The sequence below is a fragment of the Adiantum capillus-veneris genome, chromosome 26, assembly GCF_014529385.1.
Source record: "Adiantum capillus-veneris isolate H3 chromosome 26, ASM1452938v2, whole genome shotgun sequence".
Taxonomy (NCBI): domain Eukaryota; kingdom Viridiplantae; phylum Streptophyta; class Polypodiopsida; order Polypodiales; family Pteridaceae; genus Adiantum; species Adiantum capillus-veneris.
This window is the reverse complement of record NC_140956.1, coordinates 3,524,201-3,538,669: the sequence shown is the minus strand read 5'-3', so window position 1 is coordinate 3,538,669 and position 14,469 is coordinate 3,524,201. Positions and strand designations below refer to the sequence as shown.

General features: G+C 42.9%; 2 protein-coding genes across 5 annotated transcripts in view; both read right to left on the bottom strand.

Annotated features, from left to right (window-relative positions):
• The window catches only part of LOC147422902 (zinc ion binding protein), a 107,602-nt gene extending 101,053 nt beyond the window's left edge, over positions 1-6,549 (bottom strand). Inside the window, exons 1-2 of one of the 4 annotated variants that reach the window (XM_086501098.1) lie at positions 6,190-6,549; positions 5,952-6,054 (exon numbers count right to left, since the gene is read on the bottom strand). The gene's annotated coding sequence lies outside the window, so the exon portion shown is untranslated. The remainder of the gene's footprint in view (positions 1-5,951; positions 6,055-6,189) is intronic. The other 3 variants (XM_086501097.1, XM_086501096.1, XM_086501095.1) reach the window with 3 other exon arrangements.
• A 4,667-nt stretch (positions 6,550-11,216) lies between these two features.
• Positions 11,217-11,682, bottom strand: LOC147422901 (uncharacterized). Its single transcript, XM_086501161.1, has 2 exons — positions 11,653-11,682; positions 11,217-11,519 (listed from the first exon to the last, which is right to left on the bottom strand). Exons 1-2 carry the CDS (start codon positions 11,680-11,682, stop codon positions 11,217-11,219), a joined length of 333 nt encoding a protein of 110 aa, XP_086357287.1.
• Between the last annotated feature and the right edge of the window lie 2,787 nt (positions 11,683-14,469).

The window sequence follows — 14,469 nt, the reverse complement described above, 5'->3', positions numbered from 1 at the left end:
AACAGACTTGGACACTCCAAGTCAAGAATCAACCACGACAACACCAAATAACCACTTCAAAACAATTCACAGATCAAAGTAGATTTGCACTGGCCCGGCGGAGTTCCGTGCCTAGAGATATTGGCCCCAAAGACTGGCGCCCCTTTCGGTATTTCTTTTTATATTAATCAGATCGAAGTACAAGAGAGTGGCTAGGGTTTCACTCTCAGACTCTGCGTCCAGATGCTCTGAGAAGTGAGGCCCTCACCACTAATTTAAAGGTTACAAGAGATGTCCAAAAGCAGAGCCCCAAAAGCTTCAAATCAAAAGCAATTGCTCTCTCTCTCTCTCACAGAGAGTCAAAACTTGAAAGCAAAAGCATTCTCTCTCTCTTTCTCATATTGTAGAGAAAAAAGCAAAATTTGCGTCGCTCATCTTTCTATTGAAAATAAAAAATAAAAAATAAAAAAAATTTAATAGCCTCCGCGATTTCCGGAAATTAGGGTTTTTGGCAGAAATTAGGGTTTGCAAGAATTTTAGGGTTTCTGGCAGAAATTAGGGTTTCTGCTGTTCGCCACGTCATCACTTTGTGACACCAACTTCATTTCACCGGAATTGGCGGCGCGGCTCGAGATCACTCCCGATCGGATGGGACCACTTGCGGAGGTAGTTCTAGCGGCACCCGGCAGGGACGTAGCCATTACACCTGTCATTGGCAAACTTCGGTTGCATTGTCAGGGGTATTTGGGGCATGAGGACTTTTTCATCAATGCCTTTGGAAGGTTGTGATGTTCTCTTAGGGATTCCCTGGTACCACAAGAACAACGCCATGGTCGATTATCGGGCGAGGAAAGCGACATTGACTATAGAGAAGGGCAGAACCATTGTACTTGATATTAAACTGAAGGGGGAGTCTGTCCCTATTGTATCGACTTCGGCCATTTCTAAATTAATGAAATCCAGTCTGTTTGTTTACTCAATCTTTATGAAAGAACTGAGCGATAAGGATAGGACAAATATGTCTAAACTTGATAAAGAACGCCAAGATTTTCTCCACTCTCACGCCGATTGCTTCTCAGAGGGCCTACCAGGCGAGTTATCACCTGCTCATCTTGAAGATCATACCATTGATCTGATACCTGGAAGCACACCACTGAACCGGCCACCTTACCGTGTGAGCCGAGCGCAGAATGAAGAGATTATGAACCAAGTGAAAGACCTCTTGGAAAAGGGTCTTGTCCAGCCTAGTACTTCACCGTATTGCTCTCCAGTGTTGTTGGTTTTGAAGAAAGACGGATCTTGGAGAATGTGCATCGATTATAGAGCTCTCAACAAAAACACCATCAAGAACAGATTTCCGATTCCTAGGATCGATGATATACTCGACAGATTACAGGGATCCTCGTGCTTTAGCAGGATTGATTTGAAGAGTGGATATCATCAGATCAGAATCACGTCGGGACACGTCTACAAGACAGCTTTTTGAACGACTTTTGGGTTATTTGAGTTTTTGGTGATGCCTTTTGGCTTAACCAATGCTCCTGCGACATTTAACCGGATGATGGATAGGATTTTTCGAGAGTACAGGCTATTTGTTGGCACTTTCTTTGATGATATCATTGTTTTCTCCAAGAATGAGGCAGAACACAGAGATCATCTGCTTCAGGTCTTTCATGCATTACGAGATCACAAGTTAGTGATTAATGCAAAGAAAAGCGAATTTTTCCTACCAGAGATACACTTTTTGGGACACATTGTCTCAGCAGCAGGAGTGCAAATGGATCCGGCCAAGATAGAGACTATCCGTGATTGGCCCGATTTGACGAATGTCCATGAAGTTAGAAGCTTCTTGGGACTGTGTTCCATCATCCTTACAGGAGTATTGTTTACCCAAACAAGTTGCTATAATGCAAGAACTTATGGACCATGCTACAATCGGATACAAGCTTATGAAAGAAAGACTAGAGTTTATTATGGAAGACCAACCGACAGATAATCAGAATCCTCGACCACATCAAACAAATTCTCGAGATTCTCATGAAAGTCCAACACAAAGGCCTTATTTAACGCCACAACAACGAGAAACTCTATTGCATGACGGCCGATTTTTTGGAAATTTTCAAACACGACATAATTTTTATACATGTCCTCAAAGAGCAGATAGACCCTCAGAGCAAACTCCTCCTCAGACAACAAATAGAACCTCAAGAAAACCTCCGGCTCAAAGAGCTAAAACTACGGTTGGACTTGTTCTAGATGTTTATGGCATAAATCTTCCAAGTTACAATGAATTGTGCAGAGCCTATAGAAGTTTCATTCATCCAGACTTTCTTAGGCAAATGGACTTGGAGTGTGACTAGTTTGTTGGAGAACTTGAAGCCGAGTTAACCACAAGACAAACACAAAAAAATGCACCCCTCATTCGTTCTCTTACGGTCACTATCCAAGGGTACCATGGAAAGGTAGACTTCCACATTATGAAGTTAGGCAGCTGCAATGCTCTTATGGGCATGCCTTGGTACGACAAGAATGATACGACCATCCAAGTCCAAAACCGTACCATCACTTTGATGTAGCAAGACAAGCCGGTAGAGAGACGAACCCTGAATAAATTTTCCCATTCCTTTGTACTTAGACACTTTCTGAACTTTGCTTGAGAATCTGTTTGAAATAGAATTAATCTGTTTTGAACTTGTTTTGGTGCCGATTTGAGATTGCTTGATTCTAGTTTTGATGCTGGTTTCAATACCTTTTAAAAAACCTTTGGATACTCATGGCTCGGGCTTTCCTGGGAGAAGTATTGAAGAGGAAATTGTGATTGAAAAGATGTGCTTTATTCATGGCTCGGGCTTTTCCAGAGGAGTATTGAAGAGAAATTATTTGTGGTCTGGGGGACGTTTACTTGCACTCTTGGAACCGGAACCTCCAAGCGATACAAGCTGCAGTCTGGGGAGCGTTTGGTTGTAAAAGGCATCTATATCTCATGGTCTGGACCTTTTTAGGTTATTTGCGCGAGGAGCGATGAGGGAGTCGTTGAATATCTCATGGCCCGAACCTTCTTGGTTATTTGCGAGAGGAGTGTTTATCAGCAACTATATGTTTCTATGTTCATCTATAATCATCTCTGTTGCATCCTGATCTGCCAACCACTAAATATTCCTAATTGGGTGAGATTTCCTGGGTAACTTTAGTGCATTGACATACCCCTCGATTGACTCTCAGAATGACCCTCGGATATTTATTTGCTCTCACTTGAGTTGTTTTGTAGATATAATCGCAGACAATTACTCTTCTTTCAAGAAGGGGGGACATCACATACTACTTACGTGTCAAGCCATTGAAGACCCAAAGGGTTAGGACTCCTTGAGCCTAACCCTAGCCAACCAGCAAATTCCGGCCGAGGGGCTTGAACCCTAAGAGAAGAAGCAGAAGAAACAAAAACAAAACGAATTCCAACTTATGAAGTTTGGCCCAGTGGCCCAAATAATAATTAGGTTTTTTAATCCTAACCCCCAGTCAACTTATAGATCCTTGGCGAGGGGCCTAAATAATACAATGAAGTAGGACACTCTCTCACAAACTCATTGCATGGAGCTGATAACGTGGCAGTCTACTGTGCAAAAATCCGTGATTTGCGTTGAGAGCTGATGACGTGGCAATAGTTTACGGACAACCCTGTGGGCGCTTGCTTTTGGGACCAGATGCTTTTAGAACTCAGATTTTTTCATGTAACTTCTTTGGATGGGCCTAGCGCCTTTAAATATGTAATGTGGGCTCTCTATCTGGCATTCTACCTACCGGGGATGCAGAGCAGAGCCACAGAAGTTGTACCTTGTTGAAGCAATATAAGAAAGGGGCGCCATTGTTTGGGGCCATTGCACTCTGGGAGTGGAACTCCGCCACTCCATGTCTCGTGTGGAATTCTCTCTTTCTTTCTGATGAGTTGTTAGAAGTGCAAAACATTTGTCTCAGTCTGCTCTTTCAACTGGCACATGGTGCCCGTCCCGTTACACCAGATGTATGCCAAGTGCGATGTCCTTTTGAGAATGGGTATGTTAAGCATGGACTGGTAAAGAAGATTTAGGTAGTTTTTGTTGGATGCAAAGCAGGGGCCTCTCTGCAAATTTGAGCACCTATGCTTGCGTCTTGAAGCTATGTGGCATTACATAAGAAGCTAACATAAGGGAACATATGCGCAGTGAGATGTTGAGTTAGGGAGTGTCAATAAGACGACGTGCTTGGTAGTGCTTCCATTCACATGTATGCCAAATGTGGTGTACTCACAAAAGCACAAAAAAGTGCATAAGTGCTTGACGAGCACCCTGTTTAAAATGTCGTCTCTTAGAATGCATTGTGGACAGGATATGTCTAACAGGGGAAGGCAAAGAAGCGCTAGGTTGTTTTCAGCAATGTAGCATGAGGGCCTCTCTTCGAATGCAATCACCTATGCTTGTGTTATTGTCACCTCTCCGGTTGGTCCTGGCGGAGCACTAGTGCCCCATACCTCCCAGGGGCTGATCATTAGGAGAGGGTTGTTTTGTGGCTGAGCCCATCCTATGTGAGGTAGTTTGATCTAAGGGATTGTGCATTGGTTACCGTTGTTTTCAACAATATCCATCCATCATCTGTTGCCACTTCTTACATGGCATTAGGACTCCCGTTTTGAGATCCAATCTTGGAGAATTCTGCAACGTGTTCGCTACTATTCCGGTGTTTTTTCAGTGGAGTTCGGAGGTGGTTGTTATTTAGATTCAGATCTGGTATTGTCGCATCCGATGCAAGTTTTCAAGGAACTGGTACGAGTTTTGCAAGTACACAAAGGTTGTCTATTGGTTGCAATAAGTTTCAGATACAAAGTGGTCACTTTTATAGAGTATAGATCCATATTTGGAGGTAAAGAAGTGGATTGGAGGAGGATAGTTTGCCGGCTGTCCATTTGTGTCTCAGATTGGGTGCTGAGTTGAAGTTGTACGTGCTTATTTGAAGTGGTTTCTTCCAAGTACCTTATCCTATCCTCTTCATACAACCATACTCTTCTAGTCAACATGACTGATAGTGACTCAAATGGTGATGGTGTTGGACCATTATGTATCACAAGGACATCCGAAGTAGTGTCACAAATTTTCATACGTATGAGCCTTTACCAATAGGTGATATAGACAATCATGTGCTTCTCTAATTTCAAATCTATACTAACATCAACCAAAACAGAAAAGAAACAACTTTTGGAGATGGATTTTTCATTTCCTCCCAATAGCATTCTTTTGCTGCTTTGATGAACTCCTATTTGTGTATACCAAGCACTCATCATTTATTGGCATAGTGAGAGTAGGCATGTACCGCATCAACTCGCATTGTTTATAATAAGAATTCAAGGACATGCATGATCGTGATAATGCGATGCTTTTCCACATCGACCATAAGCTCAGCATGCTTTTGGATAGGTAAAACATCTGTATGCGCTCTAAGCTTCCACCGTGAGCGGCAAGCTTATGTGGGTTTTGCTTCATTATGTCTATCAAGACTCAGGAGTTGAAGGATCCTCGAACCCTCTTGAGCAAAGGGGCTCTTAAAGCCATATTCCGTACACATTAAGCATTTTGCCCTTTCACTACCATCCGGCGCATAAATAGAATAAGCCCATGCATGTTTTAAGTCCAATGTGGTAAGAAGGACAGTGAAATGTCCTTTTTAATAGCCTCATTTTGTACTACATTTGCCTCTTCACTAGCATCCCCATTTCCATTTGCATCCTCATTTAAGTCTACCCATGATTATTTATTCAACCGGGGAAGCCATTTTCAGTTGGATCACATTTGGATCTCCCAAGTTTGCGCGTAATACTTTGAAAACTACTTTCAACCACGCCTAATTTTGACAGTAAATTTAAAAACAGTAAACATTAACCAAAGTCATACATCAACAAAATCGGTTAAAACATGAGCATTACATAAAGTTCTCAAATCATGTACCTATCGTTTTTTAGTACCTCAAATGTGTTTATTTTGGTCGCTGAAAATCAAAATCTTGTTTGAAACCCCTCAAACTTTAAATCCGCTTTTGTTCGGATTCAATCTGTAATACATTATATACACCAAAAGAACCTCAGTGTTACAAACATACAAATTGCACTGCTATTCTTGAAGCTTCAAATGTAAGTTTAAACCTTACAAGTAATTGATATTCCCCCCCTCTCTCTTCTTTGCTTACCTTACAAAGAAATTGCACTACTTCAATCCCCCTTGTGCCTGCAATGATGCCAAGGTCTGACTCCTAAAAGTTCTCCAAAACGAGCCGTCAGGCTTCAGCCCACTACAATGTACGCAACGTTGACGCTTCTTCTCCCAAGAGGTTTAGGCTTGCAATGACTTGAGCCTTCTTCTCCCGAGGTTGAGGGCCAGCGCGCACCCACAGCCTGCAGACCACGGGTCACAGCTCACGGCATTTTCAGCAGCGCAGGACAGAGCAGCGACGCGACTGTCGAGGGAGCCTTGAGCGCTGCAGCCTGCGTCTGAGTCTGCGACGTCGACTAGAAGAGAACAGAAAAGCCTGTGCTTTTTTTTATGCCTTTTACACATGCTGGAATCTTCTTAGATTCCACCCCGGAAGGCCCTTCACACTGATTGATTTAATTAAGGGAGGACCCAATCTGTTTTCATGGTTTATTAAAGAGAATCGGGGAGATCCTCTGGCGAACGCAAAGGAAAGGGAAGGGGTGCTGCAGACAACGCATGCTCGTAGGCAGCTGACAACCGACGGGCGCCAAGATGACGCAAGAAAGCGGCAACGAGAGAAGGCAGCAGTGAGGTGAAGGCTATTAGAGGGCTCCCCCATAGACCCTCTAATGGTGCTATTAGAGGGCCCTGCAAAAAAATAATTTGAGCCTCATAGGGTTACTGAAAAGTAAAGGGTACTTCACCTAAAATGTAGCACAAAAGTTTTAGGGGGTCCTTCTACCACCCCCTACATTTCAAAAACGCCATTACAACTTGCTATAGAAGGTTAACAAGTCAAAAGTGAGGGTGTGCTCTGAAATTCCTTGCACAGTCCACTTGAAAACCTATTTTCAAAGGGCATATGGGCACCCAATGAAATTTTGAAAGGGCCCTTCAAACTTTAGAGGGCCCTTTTTTAAATTGTTTTTTTAAAGGGTGTATGGGGGAGCCCTCTTAGCTAACGTGAAAGCCATGAGGGGGTCAAACGGGGTTTTTTTTAGGGAAAATTACCAAAATACCCCTCTAATTTGAGGAAATTCCCAAATCACTCCTCAAATTTCAAAAATTCCCAAAATACCCCAGATATTTTGTCGTAAATTCCCAAAATGCCCTTCAAATTTTCCAAAATTCCCAAAATACCCTTGCTTGTGAGAGAAAATTTCTCGAAAAATAATTTTTTTTGTAGGTCTTCACAGGAAGAGTGATTGTCTATCGTACAAGATGCTAAAACTACAATTTGAGTTAATTACGTAGGCTTTGGAGATGAATTGCTTCATTATTTTTAGACATAATTGCCTTTTTTGCGATGGTTAACTGGTGACAAATTACATGCTAAGCACTCAAAAACGGATCTCAATTGTCAAAAACAAATGAAGATTAGAAAATCTTGAACAATCCAACCAAAATAGATACAAGGGTATTTTGGAAATTTTTTAAATTTGAGGGGTATTTTGGTAATTTTCCCTTTTTTTAATTTATTAAATGGACTGCCCTCCTATAGCACCCACGGGCGTGAGTTGGACTGGTTATGGGGTTTGACTGAGACCCATGGAGCCAATTGGGTCGAGTTTGAATCTGGCATTCTGTTTTGGAAGCTCAATCTCAAAGTGGAAGGGTAGACTCTCAAGTGGAAAGGAAGCTTGAGGTGCAAGGAATCTTTCGAGGTAATGAATAAACCTAAGAATGAGGAAGTATGTGCCTACGTTTCAAAGGCCATATAAAATTGTCACTTACGGGCATCAAAGATCTACCAAAGGAATCCGAGCAATAGCGCCTGTCGTATTCAATACTTTTCTCTCAAAAAAAAAGTGCCTGTCGTGGGTGCTATTGCGTCTCCCTGTAGCGCTCTCCGAAGCCGTACATTCTCATTTGCCCAATCCGCCCATATGCCTTGCATAATTGCACGCATCCTCATCTGCCCCTTTGCCCTTGGTTCCGCCCACCTGCGCGCATTATCTTCCCTTACCCTTCCTTTTTTGAGAAAGCATCTCGTTGAGGTCCCCTTAAAGAAAGCAAATCTAAATCGTAGCCAAAACTAGCTATTTGGCTCGTTTCTAATTCTATTAGCCTCAATCTTCGTGGATACCTTCAAGATTCCTTGCAAGACATGGATTCGAATCGCAGACATCCCAAGCAATGGACTTGGACATTCTCTATTAACCATCACATCCATGCCTTGTCCATGCCCATCCCATGACACTGCAATACTAAAAAAAAGAATCCTCTGCATGTTGACCTCCAGTCCATTCCCCTCCCTCACCTCTACCTAGCACTCGGTGCTCTTGACACCATCGCATGTCAACTACGAATGGAACTCACAAGAGACCCTTCCCCTCCTACATGCACCATGCCCTCGTGCCCCTTTGCCTTAAGAGCGACAAATATTGCGCCCCCCCCGGCCCCTCCCCGTTTACTTTTCCCTTCATTTTTGTGTTATTGCCACATATTCAAATGAGCTCTAAGGTTGTTTAAGCGTTGGAAATTTGGGCCAACCATGCTTAAAATAACCCGAGTAGAGGTTTCAAGGGAGCTTTTGGAGGGATCTTTTCACATTTTTTACTCTACTAAGCAATTCAAAACAAGTGAGAAAATCACAAGGCCTGCCATGATAAGATGAGCATAACGCCCACACATTAAAGGTAGTTCAATTGGTGAACCTACTTGAAATGAATCAAATACCAAAGTTAGTGGCACATTTTCATGCTATAAATAATTTTTGCTCGGATCAATAATTGTGAGTTCATAACTCAACAAATGTGAGTGCATAAGCTGAGATAATAAATTAAACCATGATGTCTTCATTGCGATGATGTGCGTAAAAACATTTGCATATCACTTTTAGCAAAAAAAAAATGAAGATACAAATCTAAAAGCTCCACAATCTTTGTTGACAAGAATTGCCAATCATAAAATAATGAACCGTTCTTGGAATACGAACAAAAGACGTTGGAAACTGTTTTAAATTTGATTTCTAGCTTAAAGAGCAAGACGCGTGAAGGGTGGATTCATTTACACCATGAGAATTTGATCAAATATTGGATGTAGATTAACTTTCTCTGTTGCTTTAGGAAACTTTGGTTGAATTACATGCATCAATCAAAAGCATGCATCAGAGTTGCTGACAATAAACATCAACCTTTATAATACTCAAAATTTAGAAATGTCATGTACTACACCAGGGAGAAAAATAGCTTATCATGTACCAGACTAGGGAGAAAAATAAGGCTAACCAAGATAATGTTGGCTAACTCTATATCCGAGTTGTACAAGCATCGTATCGATCGTAGTTACTCTAAAGATTGTGTATACATGTGCAATAGCAAAAAGTTGCTTACTGCATTTGTGACCTGCAAAACTAGAGCCCCTCTTTTTTATCCTAGCAACATTTGAACCTTGGGGCCTTGGTTGTCCAACAATGCCATGCATCTGATAGTACTAATGCTCTTTCTCTTTGGCATGAGAGCAATGCATCTATCTTGTTGGTTTCTTGATCATGTGGGCTTCTGGCTATCATTTGAATGGTATGCTATCTTAGATGGGCTTGGCGCAAGTCCATAAATTCAATGAGGATTGATACCTAGCACAGAGATAGTGAAGTATGCACTATCGTGTGGGAAAAATTGACTTTTCCTAGACACAAAAAAAAGAATCAGTTATTACAAATCCTTCACAATTTTTTGTCTATTCCAATATTATGGGCAACCACAAGGAACAAACATGGTTTACAAGTCAAAAATATATGGACATAATACATGGAAATGAAGTGTGAATATTGACACCAATTGATATCCAGAAGCAAACAATCATGATGAGAATATAGCTGCAATGGTTGGGTGCACTAGATGAGTGCAATGGCGCTTGAAGTGAAGGTTAACATGGCACTTCTTCTAGAGATTTCGACATAGCACGAGACATAAAGAAAGCAATGTTTGGCATCCACAAATATCAAAGATGTAACGAGCATTTAACACTATTTTCTTAAATTTTCAAAGCGTATTATCTCCTTCTCCCCCTCCCTTCAACGGGCTGGCTGCTTTGATTTTTAAACCAACTACAAGGCACACTTTTTGAGAACATTGCACCCACCACTTTCAAACAAGGGTACGTAAAAAAAGAAAGGAAATAAGCCCGCATCCGTCCTAATCAGAAGGAGATACATTTATAGATGCTCTAACAAGAGCACAAATAAAACAAATACAAAGGAACCTTGTAGAGCAGCTGGACACACTCGAGGCCAACAAAGAAATTATAATTATGAGGCTCGTTTGCATGTCACAAGAGGCTAGCATGTAGGTAATGGGCGACTGAAACAACATAGTCAGAATGAGAGAAGCCTTTGTAAAAATTTATAGAGAACTACGAAGGAAGGTAATGATGCTAGCCCGAGAAATTTGATAGCAGTGAAGGCATCCCAACCCTACTAATAAGCTTGATGATGAGGCATTGAAGCAGTTAATGAGAGTCACCTCTCTGAAGAAGAGGGCTCAACTTCATGCAGAGAGTACAAAAGCACTCATACAAGCACAACGCCCACATCAGCGAAGGATTGCATGGCTCCGTCAACCTCAAGCTTCCATGAGCCCCTTGCTTGCAATAGCCACATGGATGATAAGGGCAAAGATATTGTCCCCTTTTCTCCATTAATCCAAGCTTACAACCTTCCGATCCTCGATTTCCATCCTCGGGTCGCTCCCCAACCTCCATCACTACTATAACTTCTTGGCCTTACCTACATGGCTGTACCGCCCAACACCCAGCTTGTGTCCTTTATCGCTTGCCCTCCTAGCTACCATAGGTTCCTTGTAGGCCTTTTTAGACTCCCTGCACAGTGGGTCCCCGTCAGAGCAACGCAACAGATAGAGCTTTTGGCTCAAAGGAGACTTTCATAAAGTTTTTCAACTGTGTAGCGGCGACCATTTTGATGCCATATATGGATGTGGATGTTGGCACTATCATCGCTTAGCATTTGGAACATCGTCATCATTGCCACCACGTTGAGGGCTGCATCAACATGTCTTGGCGCTATGGAGCAAAGGGCAGCGAGGAGGGCGCCGTCGAAAGCAACTTCTTCTTCCTTGCCGCATTCGATTCAATGTTTATGGTGGTAGTGAGGCTGGTGTTGACGGCTATCCCATAGCTGGCCTTTGCAATCCCAGGCAAATAGTTGGATTGCCAAAGAGTGACCCTTGGAGAGCCTGCAACTCCGCCACCCACAACACCCCCCTCAACTCCCTCATCGTGCTTTGATTCATCATCTCCTCCACAATCTTGTTCATCTTTCTCACCCTTGCTTTGCCCCTCTTCCTCATCCGCCTCCACCTCGCACTACAAGATTCATAGCCCCACACCCTTAGGCCACCCACTACCCTGCAACTGCTCTAGGTTTTAGATCCTACCCATCGTTGCCCTTTAGCTCCTTTGCATCCCGATATCCACTGTATCTAGAGCTCCTCCTCACCACCATTGCATCCCACCATTGCAGCCCCATCACTCTGCCTTTGCCTCCCCTAACCAGCCTCACCTACTCAATGTCTACCTTCCTTCTGCACCACTGCACATGTCATAAAATCTAATATCTAACCAACCCAAATGATTTTCTCATATTCACTTAATGTGGGAGAGTAAACGGGAACAAGTGTTAAGATATAGATATGTGCTTATAGATCTATCTCAACACGGTGCCAATGGTAAAGGGGCCCAAATGGGAGATGGTCTATCAAAGAGCAACGCTAACCAATGGAGCATAAAGACCTTAGGGTTAGCTTCATTGAAGACCTCCAATAATGTGTGTAAAAGTCCTTTGACCTTTTTGACCTTAGGTAAGCTAGGGCTGAGCTTGAGGTGGGAACCCGGCCCAAGCTCGAGATGCTTGTCGTGCTTGAGGTGCTTGTCCTGCTTGAGGTGCTTGAGGTGCTTGACTTACTCCATGCTTGAGGTGCTTGACTTGCCGCTTGATTAAGGTGCTTGAGGTGCCTTGACATGCTTGCCTAAGATGCTTGTGGGAATACCCCCTAGTTCAAGTGCTTTGTCATGCTTGGTGAGTAAGGTGCTTGAACACCTAAAGTCAAAAGCATCCCTACAAGAGGGGGGGCGAGCCCTTTTCCTAGGGATTAGATAGAGAACACACACTCACACACACACAAGGGAAGCCCCAACTTGAAGAGGTAGCAAGGACACATGTCAGGTCCCTACCCATGTTACCTTCATGTGTTGCTTGAAGCCTATTGGCTAAGCTTCAAAGGGGTACAATGATAAATTACTTGAATTATCTAATTGTTTTTGCATTTATCAAGTCCTCTCTCTCAAAGGGGAAAGGGGGACACTTGTCCCAAGCCTACACCTAATGCTAGAAATGGCCCAAGCTTGTGATTGGCTAGGCCTGGCAAGAGCCAATGAGCTTCAATTATGAGCTAGAAGGGGGGGTCGACCTAGCAAGGAGGGGGCTTGCTTGAGGGGTATACTCACCCACACACACTCACACGCCCTCTCATTGTGTGCTATGCAAAGTGCAAGAGCTCCCTCTCCAAGCAAGTAGAGGTTGAGAGCCTACACCAACACTCTTGGCTATGGAGTGCAAATCCAACCAAGAGCCATGCTTCAATGTTTAAGCTTGCCATCTCCTTCTTCTTCATTACTATGCTATTATGTATGCTAGCAACAAGAGTATGATAAGTGAGGAACTAATTCTTTCTCCTACAAAATGTTTCTTCTTCCTCTTCCCTACCCTCATTCCCTGCTAGCTCTCTCCACCTTCGAAGGTGTTTGAGGTCTTGGGACCGAGGCTTGGGATAGTTAAAGCTTTCTTTAAGTTTATGTTATGTTTGTGATGCATGAAGCTTTCCATCTTCACTGCATCACCTAGGTCACAAGGAACACAAAGAGTGTATTGTAACAAGTCTCTCTTAATGGGAGAAATCATAATACAAATGCCTATTGGAGGGGGGACCGGCTCCACATAAATCCGGTCCTCAAATGTTGTCATGTTCTCTAAATTCTCTCTCTTGCAAAAGTATTGTTCATGCCAAGTTAACTAATTGCTATGATTATGTTGCCATCTTCAAATATGTTCACCCGTTATGCTCACAAAGTTATGTCTCAAAAGTACTCTCATTAATTTCCGTTACTCTCAAGTTAAATAGGCCAATTCCATTACATTGGTATCAGAGCATTTGGTTTCTCTTTTCTTGCTTAAGAAGAGAGGTCCTTAAGTAGCCTATAAATGGTTGATGTTGTTAATTATAATAGGGTAAGTGGAACTGGGATCTATTATCGGTTTTGTTGAGCCCACTATGTGGGGGATGGTGCACACCTCGGGAGCTTTGGACTTAATAATGGAGTCTTTCTAGACTTGCCTACGGCTTTACCATTATTGAGCCATAAGAAGTCCGAAAGTAGCTAACCCTTGGCAACTCTGCTATGTTAGACCTACTCCTCTACTCTCTATAATTAACCGCTTTGAGCCGTGGGTGTAGATACTTAAGAGCCAATTTTCAAAGGCTAAGAGGAGTGGCAACTAAGGTTTTGAATTGCCAAAGCATACACTAAGTACATACATAAATTTTGTTAACATGGCTGACAATAACCAAGAGAGTAGAATGAACATTGATAACTTTGATTTTGCACATGAAGGTGCTAATGATGATGCTCCCATGTTTGTGAATTATCTCGTCACTAGGTTGCAGCAAGCTATGGGCAACCCTGCTTTGCAAGCCGAAGTTACTCAACAACTTCGTGATTATGGAATTTCCCTTCCTCTCCAAGAGGAGAGAGAGCTTAGGAGGCCTCTTGAAGAGACCCCCAAAAGAAGACTCTCTCCCATTCGAGAGGAGGAATCCAAAGAGCAAGAAAGCAATGAAAGTCTAAGTTCCTCTGAAGATGTGGCTCCACGAAGACGGCGGTCTAGACGATCGCCTACTCCTCCCAAGAGGAAAAGATCAACACATAGTCCTTCTCCTCATCACTCTGAAAGGCAAGAGAGGAAACAAAGGAAGAAAAGGGCTAGGAAGAGGTCACCCTCTTCTCCTTCTTCTTCACATTCCTCCTCTTCTGAAAAAAGTTATGGCTATTCTCCTAGAGAATACAAGAGGGGAGGACATCGCAAATCATTTCCTGCATGGCGAAGGTCACAAAAGCTAAAGAAGTTCAAGGAGGGAGGAAAGAGTATCTCTTTTCTCACCTATGATGGCACCTTCGGTGCTACCAACAAAGTGTTGGCCTTCATCCAGCAATTTGATGCGGCCTTTGGAGATGACGGCTTCACAGAGTCCTCCAAGCT